The following is a 16,818-nucleotide window of genomic DNA, read 5'->3' as shown; positions in this document are numbered from 1 at the left end:
AAAGCGCCGCCGCTTCCTCCCGTCACTAAAGCAATAACCTATTAGGATTTCTTTTTTTTAATTTTTTTTGATTTTTTTTTTTTTTTTTTTTTTTTTTTTTTTTGGGCAACTGTCACCCCAGAGCTAAAGAGGGAGAAGCACCGTCAGACCAACTCTTGCCATTTCCAGTCAGAAGTTGCAGACTTCATGTAGCTGCCTCTGCTCTGCCGAGAGAGGGACGGGAATGGTGTGCAGTGCAGAGTGGAAAATACCCCCGCTCTCAGAAGTGCACCGGATTTTTCTCTTGCTGTTTGTTTGGGTTGTTGCGTGCCCGTTAGGCACCCAAAGGATCACCGCTTCACAGGAATGAAACGTGGAGAGGATGACTAACGACAGAACTGTGAATTTGTTCCCTGGAGTTGATAATTTGCCACCCCGAAGCAACACATATCTCGAGGAGGAAGCGTTTGGCTGCTGCTGATTTCTCCAAAACTGGTGGTTTACCAGATGCATTGTGCTGTATCTGCTGGAACAGATCATTGCTTAGCTGCAGCAGATCGTCAAAGGTAGACAACTAACGTAAGTGCAAAGTTACCCTTAAGCTGGGATGCATTTCCTTTAAAAAAAAAAAAAAAAAAAAAAAAAGCCAGCACGCAGTATATTTATCTAGGGAAAGAATCAGTGCTTGGGATTCTGTTGGTGTTGTTGGGAAAAGCTCACCTACTCGCTGTCTCTGCATCCCTACCTGCATTACTGTGCTGGAAGTAATCACAGGCATCAGTTACCGTGCAGCTTAATGCAGATAAGATTAGTGCTCGGGGCTGCCTAGTTCCGTCAAACTGTAGGTGCTGGCAGCCTTGCACCCCTATAATGTGCGGTTAGCAGTGCATGCAAATAGAAGTCTGTCAGTCGCTTTCCTTTTATTTTTTTTTTTCCTTCCACCTGCATTATTAGTCTGCAGTATTTATATGTGGCAGCTGCTAATATCATCCTGAAGGGAAACCAGTGTCAGTGGGGAAAGGCTGCACCTTTTTTCCTCCTCATGTCATCAGAAAATGTATATTCTCCCCATCTGTAAACATGCTTCCTGCTTCTAAGTTACATTTGGAATTTCCAGCCTCCTGATTTAGACTGTGTTTAAAAAAAAAATAAAGTTTTAGGTTATTAAACAGAAGGAGAAGTATCCAACATCTGGAGAAGAAACATTGAGCTGAGAGTGTAAGAAACTGTAAGTCCTGTTATTGTCTCATCAGTTAACAGGGATGTGAAGTAGCCAGTGACGACTGCTGCAGCAGCGGCATGTCCGGGTGGTTATTTCCCAGTACGATAGCTATAGAGGGGCACGCAAGGCACAGCGAACAGAGAAGAATCTGGTTAGCAAGAGCTAAAAAATACATATGGAAGCAAACAGCAAATTACATTTGGCAGCTGGCATAGCAGTTCGAATCTAGAAGTAGTCCGGGAAGGTGTTTTACTTGTACCAATGACTGGGTGGAGGAGGGTCGAGGGGGAATGCACTTTAGGGATTACAGGGTGTACCAAGAAATTATTCAGAAAGTACGCGTGGAAACAGTAGCTGCCCTTAATCCTGCAAGTAGTTATTTTCATTCGTACTCTGAGCAAATGCAGCCAATGGGATATTGGTGCATTTGTCCGGAGGGCTTGCTTGTAAAAGGGAGCAGTAGGAAAATGTACTGCTGGAAGCATGCATTGCAAAAACTAGTAGTAGTTGGAGATTGTGGATTTATCATGCCTAAAAAAAACAATAATGCTGTTCTGTGTGGTTGTGTTGACAGTGATGTCTCCAAATAAGAAATGAGATGTAATGCATCCTGCAGTCCATGCATGCCTCCTCTTGCAAATCGCGCATCATTCCTCTCTGGAAACCTTTAAATCCTAAAATCCGTGGAAAGAGAATAAAAACATTATCATGGACCTGAGGGATTTTTACCTGTTGGCCGCTTTGATTGCCTGTTTAAGGCTGGATTCTGCTATAGCTCAAGAACTTATTTACACTATTAGAGAGGAGCTGCCTGAAAACGTGCCCATAGGGAACATACCAAAGGACCTGAACATTTCTCATATCAATGCTGCCACAGGGACCAGTGCCAGCCTTGTCTACAGACTGGTGTCTAAAGCAGGGGATGCACCTCTGGTCAAAGTGTCCAGTAACACGGGGGAAATCTTTACAACATCTAACAGAATAGACAGAGAAAAACTATGTGCTGGAGCTTCCTATGCAGAAGAAAACGAGTGTTTCTTTGAACTTGAAGTGGTGATTCTCCCCAATGACTTTTTTAGGCTGATCAAAATAAAAATCATTGTAAAGGATACTAATGACAATGCACCTATGTTTCCATCCCCTGTCATCAATATCTCCATCCCAGAAAACACTCTGATCAACAGTCGCTTTCCAATCCCATCAGCAACAGATCCTGACACAGGTTTCAATGGTGTGCAGCACTATGAGTTGTTAAATGGGCAGAGTGTCTTTGGACTGGATATTGTAGAAACTCCAGAAGGGGAGAAATGGCCTCAGCTGATTGTGCAGCAGAACTTGGACAGAGAGCAAAAGGACACCTACGTGATGAAAATCAAAGTGGAGGATGGAGGTACCCCCCAGAAATCCAGCACAGCTATCCTGCAAGTCACAGTAAGTGATGTCAATGATAACAGGCCAGTCTTTAAAGAGAGTCAAGTAGAGGTCCATATACCAGAGAATGCCCCTGTAGGCACCTCTGTAATTCAGCTTCATGCTACAGATGCTGATATAGGAAGCAATGCAGAAATCAGATACATTTTTGGTGCCCAAGTCGCCCCTGCAACCAAAAGATTTTTTGCTTTAAACAACACCACAGGGCTGATTACAGTTCAGAGGTCCTTAGATCGAGAAGAGACTGCTATTCACAAAGTGACAGTGCTGGCTAGTGATGGTAGCTCTACACCAGCCCGGGCAACTGTCACCATCAATGTCACTGATGTAAATGATAACCCTCCTAACATAGACCTCAGGTACATAATAAGTCCCATCAATGGCACAGTGTACTTATCTGAGAAAGATCCCATCAATACAAAGATTGCCCTAATTACGGTTTCAGATAAGGACACTGATGTGAATGGCAAAGTGATCTGTTTCATTGAGCGAGAGGTCCCCTTCCACTTGAAAGCAGTTTACGACAACCAGTATTTGTTAGAGACCTCTTCCTTGTTGGACTATGAGGGCACCAAAGAATTCAGCTTTAAAATTGTGGCTTCTGATTCTGGCAAGCCCAGCTTGAACCAGACTGCCCTGGTAAGAGTTAAGCTGGAGGATGAAAATGACAACCCTCCGATTTTCAGCCAGCCTGTAATTGAGCTGTCAGTTTCTGAAAACAACCGGCGTGGTCTATACTTAACAACTATTAGTGCCACAGATGAAGACAGTGGGAAAAATGCAGACATTGTTTATCAGCTTGGTCCTAATGCCTCCTTTTTCGATCTGGATCGAAAGACAGGAGTTTTGACAGCCTCCAGAGTTTTTGACAGAGAAGAGCAGGAACGTTTCATTTTCACTGTTACAGCCCGAGATAACGGCACCCCTCCTTTGCAGAGTCAGGCGGCTGTAATTGTTACTGTGTTGGATGAAAATGACAACAGTCCCAAATTTACTCATAATCATTTCCAGTTTTTCGTATCAGAGAACTTACCAAAGTATAGCACGGTGGGGGTGATCACAGTGACTGATGCAGATGCTGGGGAAAATAAAGCAGTGACCCTTTCCATCCTGAATGACAATGAAAACTTTGTGCTGGATCCGTACTCTGGAGTTATAAAGTCCAATGTTTCTTTTGATCGAGAACAGCAGAGCTCTTACACCTTTGATGTTAAGGCAGTGGATGGAGGGCAACCTCCTCGCTCTTCTACAGCAAAAGTAACAATAAACGTGATGGATGTTAATGATAACAGTCCTGTTGTCATCTACCCACCTTCCAATACTTCTTTTAAGCTGGTGCCACTCTCAGCAATTCCAGGATCGGTGGTAGCCGAAGTCTTTGCTGTGGATATAGACACTGGCATGAACGCTGAGCTGAAGTACACCATTGTAAGCGGCAATAACAAGGGTTTGTTTCGGATTGATCCAGTGACAGGTAATATAACTCTGGAAGAGAAACCAACTCCTAATGACGTGGGCCTGCATCGCTTAGTTGTCAACATAAGTGATTTGGGTTATCCCAAATCCCTGCATACTCTTGTGCTTGTATTTTTATATGTAAATGATACTGCTGGAAATGCCTCTTACATTTATGACTTGATACGCAGGACTATGGAAACCCCTTTGGATCGGAACATAGGGGACAGTAGCCAACCCTACCAAAATGAGGACTATCTCACAATCATGATCGCTGTCGTGGCGGGTGCCATGGTTGTCATAGTGGTGATATTTGTCACGGTTCTTGTTCGCTGTCGACATGCATCCAGATTCAAAGCTGCCCAGAGGAGCAAGCAAGGTGCTGAGTGGATGTCTCCCAATCAGGAAAACAAGCAAAACAAGAAAAAGAAAAGGAAGAAAAGGAAATCTCCAAAGAGCTCTCTTTTGAACTTTGTGACCATTGAGGAGTCCAAACCTGATGATGCAGTTCATGAACCTATCAACGGGACAATAAGCCTTCCAGCAGAGCTGGAGGAGCAAAGTATAGGAAGATTTGATTGGGGCACAGCACCACCATCAACCTTTAAGCCTAACAGTCCTGATCTTGCCAAGCATTACAAGTCTGCCTCTCCGCAGTCTGCTTTTCATCTCAAACCTGACACTCCAGTTTCAGTGAAAAAGCACCATGTGATTCAGGAACTCCCGTTGGACAACACCTTTGTTGGTGGTTGTGACACCCTTTCCAAACGCTCTTCCACTAGTTCAGATCACTTCAGTGCCTCAGAGTGCAGTTCCCAAGGAGGCTTCAAGACAAAGGGCCCCTTACACACCAGACAGGTAAACGAGCACTTTTACTGGTCTATAAGTACTGCATACAAGTGCCCGATCAACCAGTATTGAAAGTGCCACTGTGTTGTGGGGTTTGTTTGTTTTTTTTTGTTTGTTTCATGCTAATTTAATTTAGTTAACATTATGGGGGGAACAAAAAAAAACTTAAACCAAACACCAAAAACAAGAACAAACAAACTAAAACCTTGACCTTTTTATCATTTACCTGGGGCTTAAACATGTGTTTGCAACATGCCTCTGATACTTTGGGTTTTGAAGAATTTTGGTTGTTAGAGGACTATGCATGTGCACATACATGTGCATGAGCAAAACTGAAAAAAAAGACTTTTTTTTTTCTCCCCAGTATTTAACTGTCCAATTGTAAAACTTATTGAAGAACTGTTTCCGTATGTGCTAAATTTCAGTCAGAAATTTGACTGTTTCAAGGTTGAAGGGATATGTACATTGTTTCAAATTTCAAAGTGAGTTGGCTTCAATTTCTTTTGCTGTTCGAGCTGATTTGGAACCTTGCTAAATTAGTGTTACTAAAAGGGTTAATTTTTTTTTTCCCTAACAAAGACAGCCAAATTTCCAAGCTACTCATCAGTGAAGCACGTGGTTTATTGGTAGGATATAACTAAGCCATATGTAAGTCTTCCTCTTGTTTGAGTTCAACATGATTTTGTTGTAATAGATGAAAGTTGGTATTGCATAGACAGTTTGCTGCATATTTAAAAAAAAATTGCCAAAGCATACTTTTGAAAGGAATGCGTTCTCTGAATACATCTGAATTATGCAGGAAAAAAAGAAAAAAACGTCAGCCCATTGTAAATATTCTCTCATCTTAGTAATGCATAAGTGATCTGACATATCTCATTTTAAACTGTGGAACACGCCATATGAAGAGGGATTAGGAAGCTGAGAGACTCATATTTCAGCCAAATCCAGCATTAGGTGTGCTTTTTGATTTGGGGGTTTTTTTTGTGGGTTTTTTTTTTTGGTTGTTTTTTTTTGCTCCTACTTAGGTCTAATAACTCCTCGCTAATAAAGATTTAAACGCGTCGCTGTCTTAATTCATTTTACGGGCGCTCCTCTTGCTGGCGCCGCGGGAGCGCGCGCGCGCGCTGCCCGTAGGTGGCGCCAAGGCACCGCGCGGCGCGCGCTGGCCCCGCGCCAGCCCTGCGGAGGCTGCGGGGGCCGGGAGCGCGCGGGGGCCGGGAGCGCGCCTGGGCCCGCCGGCTCCCTCCGTGTCCGTGCTCCTCGCAGCCCCCCCCGAGGGACCGTGGTTTGTCTGAGTTAGTCAGGCATGCGGGTCCTAGGGAGCCCGGCCAGGCACATTTAGGCTCGTCCTTGCAGAGGGATTTTGACGGCAGCCAAGTTTAGGGCAAAGTCATCCTGTGGTTGTTGCGTTGGCCTTAGCTGTGGTGACCGTTCCCAGAAGTGTGTCTTGACTCTGCGTGTCTGTGAGGTGTCACACCGACAAGGTGCTAAGAATAAAACGAGCGCTTTGGAGGCAGCTCTGCTAAAGTAACTGCTCTGACACAGCTCCTTCTTTATGAGACGCTGAAAACACCACAGGAGAATCTCGCGAACCCCTAACCTCTCTGAGGGAATTTTAAGAAGGGTCTACTCCCTAAGCCTTCTCACAGCACTGTACACACATTGTCAGCGTAAGTTAAAAAAAGCTATCCAAACAACCCCCAAAAATTATAGAAGAGCTCTGCAAAATATGTGCTTGCTTGTCTGAAGTTTTCTCCTCAGTTTCAGTTGCAAAATGTTATCCCTCTAAACCACACATTCCTTTTCTGTTCTGAGATTATTTTAATTTCGGCATCAATTTCCAAATTCTATCAGAAAACTCAGACTTAACTCCCCATAGTATCTAGAGGCAGTTGGGACACCCAGAATTTTTTATCTGACAGAATGTGTAAGCTCTGCATGGCAAAATTGAACCTGAGGAGAATAAAACTCCCACAGCCATACAGAAACAACTAGCAGTATTTCCAGAGTTACCTGTGTTAATTACATTAAATATCCTGGTCTCCATTTAATAATATCTGTAATTATAACTATATATGGACTTGATTCAAATTTCACTGAGGTCTTAGTGTTTCCTTTTTGAAGTCAGTAGATACTCATGATTTGGATTGCTTCCTGAAAAAGCTGTATTATTATATGTAAATGAAAATACAACTCTTTCTTAGGTAGACAGTTACCTAATCTGAGTTTGTAGATTTTTATTCTGTGGGGAATGATATAGTGTCTTTTTGTTTTTTTTCTCCCAGTGATGAGTGTTACAGGATGTAATTTTTTAGGCTTCCTTTTCAATTTTGGCAGGAGTAGTATAACCATCAATGATAGTAATCATCAACAATCTTCCTATTCTTCTGTCTGTAATTCCTAAAATTAGGATGCATCTTAGCTAATATTCATTTGCACAGCAGTGAAATACACCTTCATAGGTCTTTAAAAAAATAGTGATAGAGTATGGCCTTTAAACAAAGTATTCAGATTTAAAGATCTTACTGAACAGTAGTGTGTGCTAATGCCACAGCATCTGAAAACAATTTTTACAAATTCTTTTAGGAAGAGATACTTAGTTCTGTGGCATTTTACTGTTTTCTTCAGGTTTAACATAACTAATTTCTCTGCATCTAATGTTGAGTTAGGTTACTTATGTATATTCAGTAACTTGGTGGGTTTTGTAAAATGCATGGGAATTGTTGTGGATGATGTTAAGATAAGGAAAGATGAAATATAGGATAAATATATGTCTAAGAAATACTAGCATCCTCCACCTTTACTTACAATTTCTTTAATTCAAAGTAAACACACACACACAGTGTGTCTTGCAGATACATTTATATTAGCAAAGAGCTGAGACATAAGTCAGCACTTGGACTTCATTCAAGCAAAATTCCAATGCTTTTGTTGGGCACATGGCCCTAGAAATCTCTTAGAACTGGGTCTTAAATCAAAAAGCATTTAGAATTTAAAATATATTGTTCAATAAAAAATTCTTAGGTTTTTTTTGGGGGGGGGGGTTGTGGGGTTTTGGGGTTTTTTTTTGGTGGGCAATTTCTGTGCAATCATCAATTAATTTAGTGGAAATTCTGTGGTTAAGTTTTTACATGTGACTTTGAATTGTACAGACTGATGTTTCACAAGTACCCAGTAAGAAAACCAAAGCCTCCTTCAAGTGCCTATCTTGCAGTAAACCTGGTGGATGCTCTGAAAAGAGCATTTTTGAATACTTGAACTTGGGATTGTTCTAAATGCTAATTCACGTAATTAGGAGTATGGAAAGGATGTTGCACACCACCAGCTTATATAGCTAAGCTTCCAAAATCAGTGTTATGACTCATAAAGAATACTGAAATCTATGCAGGCTTCTCAATCAGTGTTCTTTTCAGTATTTGATTGAACTTTAAAATGCACTTCAAATTAGTAAGTCATTACACCAAACAGCTACATAGAAATACAGCAGAAGACGACATGTTGTATTCTTCTATGTGAAAGACCTCGTTTGAAAAGCAAATAAACAGACAAAAACTCCTACTCAATGTCATTAGATTAACAATAGATTAAATAATAAAAGAAATTAAGGCAAATTTACTGTGGTTATCCCAATTTTAAATTATAACAACTTCATTTAATCAGATTTAAAGCACAGCAGTGACAAATAACACAGGTTTAAAAATATGTATCAGTATAGGTTATGGGCAAAACCCTCAGTCTTCATTCCTAATCAAAATGCATTTAGGCATGTGCTTAACTTTCATTTAATGTGTAAAACTGAAGCAGATCCTTAAAGTCCAAGTGACTTGAGATGTTGTCTTCAAGAAAAAGTCGTAAGCACACTATAAGCACTTTTCTGAATCAAAGTGATAATTTAGAAATTTTGGAAATGTGCACACTTCTAGAAGATTCAGGAAAGTTGAATATATGTTAACACTGTCCTTGTATTTCTGTGCTCTAGTGGCAGAAATTAGGGATTTGGGGCTCGAATGACACATTAACTACATTCCATACTAAAGTATATTTTTAATCTTATCCTTGATAACATAAGCTCTGTAGAGATTGCTTTATTCCTTTTTTAGCCAATGGACTTCTTGCCTGATCAAGGAACAAGTAGCCAGGCTCCTGCTGATCAATGCACATCACTTAAGCTTTATGTGGCAAATCTAATTGATGTTATCTTACTTTGGAGTGTTTAAATTTGTAAGTTTGGAGTTTATGTAAAAGAAAAGAAAAGCTGAAAACATTAATGACTCTTAATTTGATACGCTGAGAGTGGCAATTTCAAGGTGCATAAGTTGATGGAAATCTGCATTGGAACAGCAGTGCAGAGCTTACGTCACCTGCAAATATTAAAATTCTGTAACCATAGCATTCCACAATTCTGCGTACTGTATTATTTTTAGTGGCCTTGTTTCATCACTTAGTATAAATAAAAAAACACATACATTCTTTTGTATGCTTAGTTTGGTTTATGTGTCAGCATGGATATTAGTCTTGAGTGAGGACTAGTCATCTGGAAAAGTGTCTGCATGTAAAATTCAATTGTTTTCAAGTTCTGAATATTTGTATATGTGTACTAAAATATTAGAAATGGTGATCATGTACAGTGTATTTTTTCTATTGTTGAATAACTGAAAAATAGGTTAACAGATTTCGCTGAACTGTCTAAAGAAATCCATCTTTGAGCTGAGACCAAGCATGGAAAATTTCAGCTGAAAAGAAGAATTTTTCAGAAAGTTATGAGCATGTGAAAACTGGGAGCTATAATGGATATCTGAACATAACCCTAAGCTGTAACACTATGCATTTTCAATAGTGACGGTAGACGTGCTCAACCAGAGTAGGGAACATTTTGTGTATACAGATCAGGCAGTAAAAGCTTAGTAATCTTCATTTCTCTTTAAATGTTTCCTGTGCATGAGATTTTATCAGAATCACTGGAGTCTCATCTGTCCCGAATATCCAAAGCCAAAGTTTCACATATGCTAAGAAATTTGTGCCACACACGTGAGTGAGAACTGCATCTTGAGAGTTTTATGCTATTGCAATTTTGTGATAATTTTCTTTTGTATATAGGAACAAGGGAGAATCTTTTTAGTTTCCATTTCAGATTTTCAGTTCCAAAGAATCTTTTCTTCTAGCACAGCAAAACCATATCAGCCACACTTTATTGACAGCAATTTTATTGTAGCTAGAGGCTTACAGTAAGCTGTTTATTGCTGTTCCCTAACGCAGTTGACAGCAATTGGGGAATTAATTTTCTTGCCCCTGATGTGCTTTCTTGGGTATAAACAACAGATGTTAAAGATATGAAAACTGTGACCCATTTACATTCAGCGGCTCTTTACGGGAACAGTCTACCTGTCTGAAGTGCAGGTTTCAAGTCCTGAGTAATTTTGCTCCATCAGTTCTAGGATTCTAACTTTTTCAATATTGTTTATCTTATACAAATACTGTCAAGGGCCAGGTACGTAATGCCTATGGGTAGATCCTCATCTAGGCAATTTCTGTTCAAGAATAGCTGGATTCAAGTTTCATTTAGTTCAGGAGATGCTGTATCTTCTTACTCTACCATTTAATTGCATTGAACATATAGGATTTAACTGACAGAATAGACATAAAGTGTTCTGAAAGACCTAACAGAAATTAAAGGTGCTACCTGATATTCTGGTATAATTTCTTTCACAGAACATCATGGTGGTCTGTAAAATCTATACTCATAAGTTTCCAAGTGTGGCCATGTTGCATGCATTCTGTAATGTCCATGTCTTCACTGAAGAAAAAGAACATACATAGAATCATGTATCATTTTTTCCTTTTTTATTTCTTTGGCAAAATGTATGTAAAATTATTTATCCCCGTACACTGATGTGGGCACTTAATCAGTTCATTTCTGGTTTACATGAGATAACATTCCTTTGAGTGGAAGGATTTGCCAGACTGTACATAAGAGATGAATGGATGCTATCATATTTTACTGAAATATGGGGGGAGGAGAACATCTTTTGTTCATTTCTGTCTTTTAGGAAGACATTTGCTATGTAAAGGGCTTTAGCATCTTACCAAACTGAGATTTTAAGTGCTAGTCTAGACACAAAATTCATGTTCACTGTTCCCTTACAATTAAAACACCATACAAAAAAATTCCTCCTAAAGGAGTTGCAATAATTTTCTTGCAATGTGTTATTTTCTAGTGAGCTATAAACTCTCTCTTGAAGAAGAAATAGCTATTTCTGGCAGAAGACAACTTAAATTGATATTGCTACTTTTTCACTGGTTGTGAAATTACAAAAATTTGAAATAAGAAAATAAATTGTTTTGAACAGCAGTATTGTTGTAGCCATACAAACCTGTGTATATATTATTCCTGGGACCACTGTGTTTCAGGAAAACATAAAGGCTGCTACAATGTTGGTACAAAATTCTTGTTAATTTTTCTAAAAGTATCTGGACATTCAAATCTTGGAATGATTTGGCCTTCATTGCCAATTTAATTTTTGGGTTTTGCATATACTTTGAGTTATATGTGATAATACAGAGAAAGGCAGTTAAAAATTAGATTTGTGATCATACTGAGATGTTTAAATTGTACCAATCTCAAAAGTTACCCCTCAGCTTCTTTTTCTTTTGCAGCAAGTGAAATGGAGGGTGGTGGGGGGGGAGATTTGTTTTAAAGTCTTGACATGGGTTGTCCTGCATGTTCTGTTGCACAGAGAGAAAATCTTGTAATTATTCATTTCATTGTAAATATTCATGTTCAGAGGCTTTTGGTGTGTAGAATGTGTAGTTTCCTATGACTTGATGTTGTAGTTTTGCCATTTCTTTTGTAAAAGTCACTCTGTACTTTTTGTGCACAAATATTAATATTATTACTTGAAAGTTGGTTCAGAAAATGCACACTTCCTGTTACAAGAGGATTATAGAGCCTTTTTCTAGAGTAACAGTTCATCATTTCAAGTTGAATCCAAGCTGGGATAAATCTGCTGGTTTCTTCCATCTGCAGCTCTTTCTAATGTAAACTTCTTTATAAAAACAATAGGATAATATTTAGATAATATTTCCAAAATCTAAAAAATATGTAAAATTAATCAGAAGTGAAGTGAATTAGAAATCCTTTTATTTTGAGCTGAATGTGATAAAATGGGAAAGATCAGCAGTTTTTTTCTTTCTTCCTTCGCTTCTCGCCCCAGGTTTGCAGAAAGGTGGTTTTAAAATAACCATCTCTTCCCAGTCCAGAAAATGAAATCGGATGTTCTCACTGGCTGATAGCTGAAACAGAATCACTACTGATATTGATTTATAAAATACTTTGTAGCCTGAAACTGATATTCGCTCATTCGCTCTCATTCCTCCCAGTGAAATTGCCAGATGCATCATTTGTAGTTCTGAAGGATGTTCTTATCACCTCCTAGGCTTTCTTGTGTTACTAGCAAGAAAAATCTCTTATTGGTTTTCTTTAAATATCTGCCTATACAATATTTTTCATCAAATGAACTAATTTAGCCTATGCCTTGTAAGGTCATAGAGCCTTTAAAACACTGAAAAAGTCAAGAGGAAACCATGCTTCAATTATGAATGGTATTTTGCTATTCTTCCAAATTCTTATGCTATTCTTTTGCTCTTCTTCTTTGCTATTCTGTTGATTTTTAGCCTGCAGTAGTATCTCTTAAATGGCTACACCTGCTAGATGTAAATACCTGTCTCCTTCATAACACATAAAGTTATGGAAACAATTGTCTTTCTGATGTAAAGGTTCTGTAGGATGCATATGTTTCTACATATGACCTGTGTAGCTGCTCTGCTGAACTTGATGGTGAAATGCTTTGACCACTGAGGTCTATCTTCTCTTACCAAAAATTTTTTGGAAGAGAGTTTTCACAAAAGCTTGATTTTACAGGAAGGGATTCAGGAGCTTCAGAGAAAGGTGAAGACTAATGAATTTTAAGATAACACCTCCTTCCTGTGTTGACAGGCTGCACAGTCTGAAAGGGAATTATATTTAGCTCCTGGTTTTAGTAGCTTTCCATTCAGTGAGCTAGGTTTTCAGAATATTGTTTTATTCCAGTCCCTCTTCTTAGAGCATGTGATGAATATTATCATGATTGCTTCAGGTGCCCAGCTTCTGGTGGTGGATCTAACCTTATTTCTGTAAGTGATGTTAACAGAAAGTACAATTGGTACAGTTTTCACCAGTACACATAGCTGGTAGTGCCCCAGTAAGGGATTCATCTTGTTTGACTTCTAATTCTGTGACAAATCCAGTCTACTTCAGTGAGTTTGTGATTTACCCCATCCTGAAGAAAACAGAGTGCTTTAAGCTGAGTGAAAAAGCTGAGCAACACAGCTCGGTGAGTTGCATCCCACATCCAGTGAAAAGTATAATTTGGTGTGATCCGTATTCTTCACTTTCCTTTTCTCACCAAGGTCAAGAGAAGGGTTTTAAGATTATGTATTTCTTAGAGTGAAGGTATTATTTGAATAGTGCATGTGGGCACAAAAATGCATGTGCACAGTTGCCCTTGAGAAGTCTTCTTTAGATTACAACTCAAATTCAAAGGTTTCCAAATTTGCAGAAAGAGTTTCACTACTTTTTATTAAATCATTATGTGGCCATCATCTATCTATTTTAGTAAGACAGTGCAATGAAACATCAATTAAAATAATAATTTTGGTGCTGATCTGAGTATTTCTGTCTTTCCTCAGAAATGCATGTTCCTTGCTACCTGATTCTGTGAACTTTAGTACAGACCATTCACATTATAGTGTAAAAATGTTTCTTTTACCTCTCTGGTAAAAGGTATGTTGTTGCGGTGCGATGTAACCTGCCATACCCTCAGTATGTGTCTATAGCAGCAGGAATTTTCAGTCAGTTGTCAGATTGTCTCACTTTCACCATTGCAAAAATACAGGCCAAAATGTCAGTGACATGCTAGGTTACCACTAAGAGAATTTGAAATTGCCTTGAGTTTGTCACAACAGTACTCTGAAACATGGATGGTGTTGAAGTCTGCAGCATCCAGAGCAGCAGGAGGTAGGCTGTGTACCAGTTGCAAAGCCTGTATTTTTAACTACTGACAGATAAATAAGAAGCAAACAAAACCAGCAAAACCCCCAACCAAACAAAAACAACCAACCAAACAAATAACATTCCTCCCCCCCAAATTAAATCTGCATCTGCTCAGATGGTAAACGTTGCCTGTTGAAATTTAATCTCTCTACTGTACAGGAGATGGACTTTGCTATTTGAGATTTCCTCAGTTTCATTGCAGAAAGCTGTTACATCTGTCAAACATTTCAGTTTGAACTGAACGCCTGATTTTTTGCCTTTGTATGCTACAAGAGCACCAGCTTGTCAATCAACAGAAGTACAAAATTAGACAAGATGTCTGCTGCTGTGACTGGCATTTTATTTTTATTTTACAACATCTTTTTTCTTTTCTAAACTTAAAAATGGCAGTATTTTTCTTTAGTGGGGTAACAGATGAGAAAAATTGATATAATGGAGGGAGGTCACTCCAATCCTCTTAGTCTTGGCTTCTAATGCCCATTCTATTGAAAGCACTGGTACAGTCCAGGTGGACAATGGAGCTGTAAGTGACTATCTGTATGAATTTTATGAATGTCCATTGTGTGTGAATGAGATGAAAATATGAATGAGACTTAAATAGATTTGATTTTGTTATTCTTCGTTCTCGCTGTGGTTTTAATGCATTGCAGCAAACCTCATGCAGCCCAAGGTAGGGGCATAACCAGTAGGGCAGGACCACTTTTGGGGGGGCTGTGTAGGCTTTCAAGCTGCCACTGGGCAAAGCAGGCTCCAAAACCTTCAGCAAGTAATTTGAATCTTGTAAAATTTGTGGGATTTTTGATCTGCTTCCCTGAATACAAATCAGAACTTTTGTTTCTTAATGTGATTTTCCGAATTCCAGACTAAGAAATGGACAAAAGCATAGATGCCTTTTAAGAGGTTTGAGAAACTGATGCACTTCTATGGTTTTGTGATGTGTCTATTGATAGCATCCTCACTGAACGTCCCTGGATTTCAGTATCACTCAGCTTTGCTGAATCTAGGCTTTGGGCCTCTTCTGTGCTTTAGCAGTTGATTAAGAAATATTCTAATCCATCACAGAATACCAAGAAACTAATGGCTTGTGAAGTATTTCAGTCTTCAGACTTCCACTATAAATGATATGAAAAATAGTATCATTTGGCTGATGCTTAAATACATCTCTTTCTTTTATGAGATACTGTCTCTGTCCTTTCATGTTTCTCTTTTTTTTCTCTTCTTTTATTCTCTGAGAATACTTATTTTTGTAAAACATATTTATGCACATATTAGAAATTTCAGTTTCACCCTCAAATACATAGTATCACAATCCAGAAGTGGCACATTTTATGCACAATCTGTTCTAGTACACCCAACTCGTAACCACGCACTGCTTGTGTCCACACAAAGACTTTTAATAAACCATGGTCTTAAAGATTCAAGGATTTGAAACATTTGGAAGCATATCTGTATAGCAGCATATTATGGCAAGCCATTCCATATGTGTTGTAGTTAAAAAAAATAGACAAAATAATTATTTCATGTATGTTTTTATTTGCTCACTTTTTTTTCTTTTCTTTTTATAAGACCATTCATACTTTTATATATGGCATAATGCATTCACAATTTGTAATAAGCATGCTATCTCACAGACTTATGATAGAAAATTGATTCTGAAAGAAAATAAGAACAAAAAAATGTTAATCACAAAGCAGAAGAGCGGAGATTGCAACTCAGTAACTGAATAGTGCTTCTTGAGTTCAGCAATTTGAAAGGGAGATTGGGAGGAGAGATTAAAATATTCATATATCTTTACATTTCAAAATGGTTTAAAGATGACTGAACTTGTTGGAAAACTTATTCTTTAGTAAGAAAGCTGGCAGTGCTGCTGTGATATACAGATTGTCAGTGATCCTTGAGTCTACTTCTTCAAAGCAGTGTGCTGAGCACTTTTCAGTAGAGGAGTTCTATTCAGTGCCTGCTGAAGCTTTATAGATGGTGCAGATCACCTCCAGACAAAGTACTTCTCGTTGTCAACTATGATATTTATGTGTCAAAAGTATGTCACAGAAGTCATTCCCAATTTTAGAACTTTCATTCTTTGGATCAGTGGTGATCACATTAAAAAACGCTCTGCATTCACTGTCTCACACTTGGTATTATTTAACATTTTCATGTCCTAGTGCTAAATAGCAGCCTTAGTTGTATTCAGTATTGTGGAAATTCATTTCAGTAAGCCTCTAGCTACTGAAAAGTGTTATATCTTACATCCTGCTGTCCTCAGTAAAGATAGTTGGGGGTCAGGATAGCCCTCTGCACTGTGTGCTCCTGCTTGCTACTGCTCATGACATTTGGCATCTGATAGGGATGCTGTGATAGCACCTTCAATTAAAAGCCATAGGCAACAAACATAACAAAGAGAATCCTTAAGACTGCTTAACATTATGCCATTGCTTTGACTTGAATAAAACCAGCATGAGAATAAATTGCCTGTGTTAGCTTAATTGTGATCTTCACCTAAGCACTACCCATGAGACCTTAGACCCAGCAGAAAACGCTAGTGGGAGTATCAGGGGCTTTTTCTGGGATTGCTTAAATTTATCATACTTCTTTTAGAAAACACTGACACAATTTTATTCCAGCTTTAAAGCCTTAAGCTTTTGCTGCCTGTTTTGGGTTTTCATTACTTTTATGTTTATACAGTTACACAGATAATGAAAAACAAAAAAAAGCCTGCATATCTCTGCATGTAACACTGCTCTGCAACTATATAGCACCTCATTAGTTTTTTCAGTATCAGAGATAAGTTGGCATT

The 16,818-nt window shown here is 38.7% G+C and overlaps 1 protein-coding gene across 2 annotated transcripts in view; it reads left to right on the top strand.

The window, feature by feature from the left end:
- The first annotated feature begins 226 nt into the window (after positions 1–226).
- PCDH9 (protocadherin 9) overlaps positions 227–16,818 on the top strand; it is a 672,648-nt gene continuing 656,056 nt past the window's right edge. For both annotated transcript variants that reach the window (XM_059493279.1, XM_059493278.1), the window contains exons 1-2: positions 227–558; positions 1,776–4,945. In XM_059493279.1, the coding sequence (XP_059349262.1) occupies positions 1,910–4,945 (3,036 nt within the window). In that variant the 5' untranslated portion in view covers positions 227–558; positions 1,776–1,909. The remainder of the gene's footprint in view (positions 559–1,775; positions 4,946–16,818) is intronic.

Source organism: Ammospiza nelsoni, chromosome 2, assembly GCF_027579445.1.
Source record: "Ammospiza nelsoni isolate bAmmNel1 chromosome 2, bAmmNel1.pri, whole genome shotgun sequence".
Lineage (NCBI taxonomy): Eukaryota > Metazoa > Chordata > Aves > Passeriformes > Passerellidae > Ammospiza > Ammospiza nelsoni.
The sequence above is the reverse complement of the archived record's forward strand: the minus strand, read 5'-3'. Positions and strand labels throughout refer to the sequence as shown.